This window comes from Chaetodon trifascialis, chromosome 11, assembly GCF_039877785.1.
Source record: "Chaetodon trifascialis isolate fChaTrf1 chromosome 11, fChaTrf1.hap1, whole genome shotgun sequence".
Classification (NCBI taxonomy): domain Eukaryota; kingdom Metazoa; phylum Chordata; class Actinopteri; order Chaetodontiformes; family Chaetodontidae; genus Chaetodon; species Chaetodon trifascialis.
Window position 1 is genome coordinate 21172648 of NC_092066.1, and position 6453 is coordinate 21179100.

The window sequence follows — 6453 nt, forward strand, 5'->3', positions numbered from 1 at the left end:
TAGGTTGATATGGCAAAAATGGCTTTGCAAAAGGATTTTACAAATAAAAACTCTAAATTAATAGCAAATGATTCAGGCAGACTGGTAGTCTTTGAACATTAGGCATTTTAAACAGGTAGTTACACAGAATCTAAATATCAGACAATAAATGCACAATTTTGCAATTAGCAAGCATTTATTGCGATTTGAACTGAATTTCACCCATAGACTTTAGAGATTCCCAAATCAAGGAATGGTTTCGTCACCATGTGAGATTAGACAGCCACACCTGTTTGAAATCCAAAACAAACACGCTGACATACTTTTCTATGAGCATTCTTATTTATTGAAGGCACATCAGTTAGAAAGAACACAATAGTTGTGCTGAACAAATACATTCATTGTCAATCACCTTGTTCCTTGAACTAAATCAACTGTATATCACATATTAGGGTGGGGTATTCTACAATTTATGGACCCAAAAAAACTTAAAATTGAAAAGGCATTTATTGTTTAAGGCAACAATTTTGAGATCTTTATATTAAAAAAACAAAAAAAAAAACAAAACAAAAACGTGAGTTTTTCATTTTTGACAGTTGCCTTCATTGTAGGCACCTGTGTGCTCTTAATTTAATGACAAATTGTGAGATTAAAACCATAAATACTGTAAATTTATATAAATAGAAGATACAGATTTTCCAATACACAGCCTCAGGTTTAGATTCACTAATACTAATCTACAATGCATGACATTTCACAGCAATATTAAATACCATTTAAATTACCCTAAAGGATTTATTTTCCAGTGTATAGCGATAGTTTGTGTTCTTATCTTTACAAGTGGTTTACGACTGTTTCAAAAACATTTGAGTAGGCAGGGTCTGCCCTCTGTGCCACATACTGTCAGGGTGTGTGAACTACAGTGTTTCATATGGCTGGTTCTCCAGACATGGATTAAGCACAGTGCACCTTGATCACATGTGTGGAACCTTCCCACTCTGTGCCTCGGGACGGAAAAAAATCAGCAAGATCTCATACTAGTTGGGCTCAAATTCCAGCTGCCTTGCAAAAAATGCCAGCTTTATTTTCTAACCGATTTTTCAGTGAGAAGAACTGAGTTTGATGTTCTTCACCTCTCCTCAAAATCTGTGGATAACTGCTTAAAGGAGGGAAGATCTTCCAGATTTCACTGATTCTGAACCCTCTGTCTCTTCTTTACCTCAGTCCTTTCCAAATCCTTCATGCAAGCAATCAGGAAACTGCGGCACTTAAGAGTATACTGCTCAGGAAAATCCCGGAAATGACCCACATGAGGACTGGAAACAAAATCAAAACTGTCCACCGGGACACCTTTCTGCTTCAGGGTCCCCATAAAGACCTCGATATCCCGGTGCCTGATCACCTGGTCAGCCCTGGAGTACAGGAAGAAATGAGGCCAGGTGGGTGGCCTCTCCTGGACTGCGTCATAGTGGTTCTTGTGGATGTACTTGGTCAGGGGGTACAGCACGATTCGCAACAGGAAAACACCCACTGCAAAAAGGGCTAAGAGGACGTATTTTAAAACAGGAGTTATTTTGGGCCCCAGGGTGGCCGTCAGTGCTCGCAGGGCCCCACAAACATTCCCACTATCTGGAGCACTGTCTACTACGGCCCCAATCACATTCAGAGAGCTGAACTGCTTATCACTGTGCAACAACTCTACAATGTAACGGTACAGCATGAAGCCACCATTACTGAATATGTGGAAGAAAATAGGACTGTTCTCCACCTCATAGTCATAGAGGATCTCCAGCAGCTTAAGGGCCATACTGCTCAGCTCCTTGTAGCCAAATGACTCTGAGATGAAGACTGTCTTCAAGGGAGCTGTGTAACGGATGGTGACACATCCCTAAAGGTGGAGAAAACAAAGACAGAAAGCATGAGAGAAGAACATATATAAAAGTTGCTAACAGGTGCGTACCACTTTAACGACACGCTGCTGCCAAATGGACCAAACAGCAAACTGAATGTCTTGTGAGAGTGTTTTTATTTATTGAATTTCAGTTTTATTTGAACCTGTTCATTGTAGATGGAGCAGTACTTGGAGAGGTGTTTGTCTTTGCAACCAGCCCAGCCCAGCAGTATCACAACTGGCTCCTTTGTCCCCTGCCAGTGTCTCTCTGAAAACAAACCAGACGATGAAACAGCACGTTAGCGAAGCTGTCACATCCGAGCTAGCATGCTAGGCTACGGGTCAGCAGAGTGCCATTTTCACGGCTTCCCTGTCAAGATAATGTTACCCTGTACGCTAAGCTAACTGAGACATGGACACACAGCACAATGAAACGATGCTCACCCGACGTCCCTGCATCTGGAAACACGATGTTGTAGTCTATTTCATCGTCTGCCATTTCTGTATTCCAGAGTATCAGCTGTGGTTCCTCGATGTTAAATTTTGGTTCATTTGGCTATTGCTAAATAAAGGATGAATGACAGACGAGCTACAATGCAGAACAGACAGGTAGTCGGACTGTCACTGTGCTGCCGCTCTGCCTCACAGAAGAATGTCTTCTTCTTTGGTTTGTCAAACAGCGGAATGCATCGAGCCAATGTCGCAATACCGCCCCCCTCCGTATCTATCCCTTATCTTCAGTTTAAAAGAACCGTGCTGAGTAGAAATTGAAACCTTACTTATTCAAGATTACAAATCAGGTCAATTATATCCCAATATAAATGAACATACATTTAGTCATGGATGTGTTCTGATATTGAAAAGAGAGGAATTAATGTATGTCATTGTATTAAGTAGCCACATACTAGACGATCAGAGATTCTTCCTAAGCGAATGAGGTATACTTAAAGTATATCTAAATATCGCAAAGTATTTTTCCAGTACATTTATATGTGTACTTACTTTAAATAGATTCAGGGCATAGTTTGATAAATATGCTACAGTGAAATTTGTTTTTTAGTAAAATGTAAGTTTTTCAAAATGCACTGTTCAGATAATTGCTGTCAAATAATTTGTAGTATATTTTCAGTGTGTTAAAAACACTTTTAGCATATAGTGCCCTTAAATTAATTTGCGGATCAAAAGTATATTAATTAACACTTTTTATGTATGACCTATAATTTTTATGAATTCATAATATACTTTTGACTTTTGTGTATATCTGCATTATTTGCCACAAGGCCGACATGGCAGCAACACGTTTCTAAAAAGTTTGGACGGGGTCGTGTTTACCACTCAGCTGCATCACCTCTTCTTTAACAACACTCTGTGTTAAAGTGTTTGGGAGCTGAGGAGACAAACTGCTGTCATTTAGACAGTGGAGTGTTTTTTCCTGCTGGATGTGCGAGTTCAGCTGCTCCACAGTTCGTTGTCTCCTTTGTCCTATTTTAAGTTTCATAATGCACCAAACACTTTCAGCGCGTCTGGACTGCAGGCAGCCAGTTTAGCTCTTTCACTGCTGTTGGAATACATGCAGAGTGTGGTTTGGCATTGTCTTGGTGAAATAAGCACGGCCTTCCCTGAGGCCAGCATGGCCCCTTCCTGAGCCCATGCAGTGATGTCCACTACAGAATCGTGTCTGTTTCCAGTGCAGTGGCGTCTGAGGGCCTGAGCATCACGGCCAGCCAACACTGGTTTTCAGATTTGTCCCTTGTGTCCAGATTTCTTCAGATTCCCTCAATCTTTTATTGACTTTATGAACTGCAGACAATGAAACCCCCAAATTCTTTGCAGTTTTATGTTGAGAAACATTATTCTTAAATTGTGTCACTATTTGCCAGCAGTCTGTCACAGAGAGGTGAACCCCTCCCCAACTTTACTTTACCCTACATTTACACATAGCAGGGTATTTTGGAAAACAGATATTTTGGCCCCTCCGTTTTCAAAAATAATAAATATGCATTTTCCTTAAGCGTAAACAGGGTCTCGGAAAGAGTGCACCTCTCTGAGATGCTCCTTTTATACCTACTCAATTACTCACCTGTTGGCAGGTAACCTGATTAACTGTGAGATGTTCCATCAGCTGTTTTCTTTTAGCATTTCACAATTTTTCCAGTCTTTTGTTGCCATTATCCAAACTTTTTGGAATCATGTTGCTGCCATCAGTTTCTAAATGAGGATATAATTTTCAAAAACAATGAAATTTCTCAGATTCAACATTTGATATTTTGTCTTTGTGCTTTTTTCAATTAAATATGGAATTTCAATGTTTTGCAATTCATCACATTCTGCTTATATCAGTGTTTTACACAGTGTGCCACCTTTTTTGGAAATGGGGTAGTACAAACATGAACATAGAGTCAGTATATAATGCTTCATTTCCTACAAAAATACTACAAACCATGCAGTTTCTTGCTGACTGCAGCTGGCCTAACCAAGGCCTAGAAATCTGACACAGACTCCCCCCGCCCCTCAGGTGCTACTGTTAACTTTTGTATCTTCCCTGGTCAAAATTTAACATATTCCTGCACAAACTGTACAGGTATGTCATTTTAAAAACTGACCTATTGTCAGTGCTTGAGTGAAATAAACCCGATAGTGTTGGGAAAGTTCACTTTCTACATAAACTAGTTCAAAGTTCACAAATTTCTCTGTGCAAGAGAGGACAGAGCTGACTTCCTCAGAGGGCTGGCCTCCTTCAACAGCTGCAAAAAGATGCTGCAGATGTTCTACCAGACTGTGGTAGCGGGACACACAGACGCACAGACACAGACCAGACACAGACACACACACACACACACACACACACACACACACACACACACACACACACACACACACACACACACACACACACACACACACACACACACACACACACACACACACATTAATGTCCTGAATGGACACTCTGTTCAACATGCATGTTACTCTGGACATCTCATTTAAACTCATGTAAACACTTGACATTTAAACTTGCTTTCTGATGCACTGGACATTTTTTCCTTTTACTTCTGTTTGGAAATTTTTACTTTTACTTACACTGGACAACTATACTTTTAATTCTGGTTGAACAGGACATCTTTACTCTTTACTTTTAATTCTGTTGCACTGGACATCTGTACTTTTAGTCCTATTTGCACTGGACATGTGGACATTTTAACATTTTTTACATTTAACTTTTAATTCTTTACTTGTTGTGCTTTTAGATTATTTATTGCATGCATTCTACTTTAAATTTGTGGAATATGCTGGAACTTGTGCATTTCCCTTGGGGATGAATAAAGTATCTATCTATCTATCTATCTATCTATCTATCTATCTATCTATCTATCTATCTATCTATCTATCTATCTATCTATCTATCTATCTATCTATCTATCTATCTAATTACCTGTGTTATTACCTGTGTTATTAGGTGGGCATTGTATACTTCCCTTTTTGAACTAAAGTATTGTAAATTGATCATTTTCGATATATTGCCACCATGGACTGTAAAACTAACCATCAGAGACACTCCCGTGACCTTCAAGATTGACACTGGTGTTGGTACCATCGTGATATCAGATGAAACTAACCACAAGCTCAAACACGTGCCCCAGTTAGCAAGTGACCCTACAAGACACAAGGAGAGACTGGTTTGAAGTAATGGCTCAATTGTCCTGGTTACATAATCCATTACTGCTGCTTCAGTGTGTTACGAGGGCTGATGGAAAAGGCTTGCAAAGGTAGCATCACCTTTTACACTCACATTGCATGACACATAGTTTGATTCGGTGTTGACATCAGTTTTAGTTAGAGCTAAAACGATGAGTCAATTGACAGAAAAATAATTGGCATCTATATTGATAATTGATTACATTTCAGTTAAGCAAAAATCCTTGAAAAATGAGAAACACTCTCTGATTGGAGCATCTTAATGAGATGATTTGCTACTTTTCTTTGTACAGCTCAGGTGTCGAAGTATCCTTGACTTTAGACTTCAGGCTGCTTCTTTATTGATCCCAATCTGGGAAATTGTTTTGTTGTGGCAGCAATGAACAAAAAACATACAGACGACCACAGAATAGATACAAGAATTTAAAAAAGTAAACAATAAAGTGACTGAAAAAATATACAGAAAAAGCAGCAGTGAATACAAGATAAAACTAAATGTAAATGTACTGTAAATATAAATAGATGTTGTGCCAGATACTGAACCCCAAAGTGCCCCTGATGCTGCGCCGTCGGTGTGTGTGTATGTGAATGGATACATTCATAATGAGCGTGTGTGAATGGGTGAATGCAGACTTGTTGTAAAAGCGCTTCGAGTAATTGTCAGAAGCGCTATGCAAATACAGTCCATTTACCTTTTGCCATTATCACTGACAGGGGCAGAGTTGGGCACCAAAGGCCACCGGGAAAATTCTGACAGATTGGCCCACCCCCACCCAACCACCTCCCATATATGAACAACACATTTATTGTCCTGGTTATATCAAGTGATTCCAGTTCTGTATCATTCTTCTAGATAAGACCACAAGATGAAATAAAGACGGAAGAAT

At 39.5% G+C, this 6453-nt stretch overlaps 1 protein-coding gene across 1 annotated transcript; it reads right to left on the reverse strand.

Annotated features, from left to right (window-relative positions):
* Positions 1–306: 306 nt before the first annotated feature.
* Positions 307–2524, reverse strand: tmem53 (transmembrane protein 53). Its single transcript, XM_070974292.1, has 3 exons — positions 2315–2524; positions 2035–2138; positions 307–1867 (listed from the first exon to the last, which is right to left on the reverse strand). The coding sequence occupies exons 1-3, from the start codon at positions 2367–2369 to the stop codon at positions 1166–1168; spliced, it is 861 nt and encodes a 286-aa protein (XP_070830393.1). The 5' UTR covers positions 2370–2524; the 3' UTR covers positions 307–1165.
* Between the last annotated feature and the right edge of the window lie 3929 nt (positions 2525–6453).

What these genes read in the sequence shown, in the direction of transcription:
- tmem53 (XM_070974292.1), bottom strand. Translation starts at nt 2,369, where the DNA reads ATGGCAGACGATGAAATAGACTACAACATCGTGTTTCCAGATGCAGGG. An exon ending in TCCAGATGCAGGGACGTCGG is followed by an intron (nt 2,139 to 2,314) that starts GTGAGCATCGTT and finishes GTTTGTTTTCAG; the next exon opens with AGAGACACTGGCAGGGGACA. An exon ending in GCTCCATCTACAATGAACAG is followed by an intron (nt 1,868 to 2,034) that starts GTTCAAATAAAA and finishes CTCCACCTTTAG; the next exon opens with GGATGTGTCACCATCCGTTA.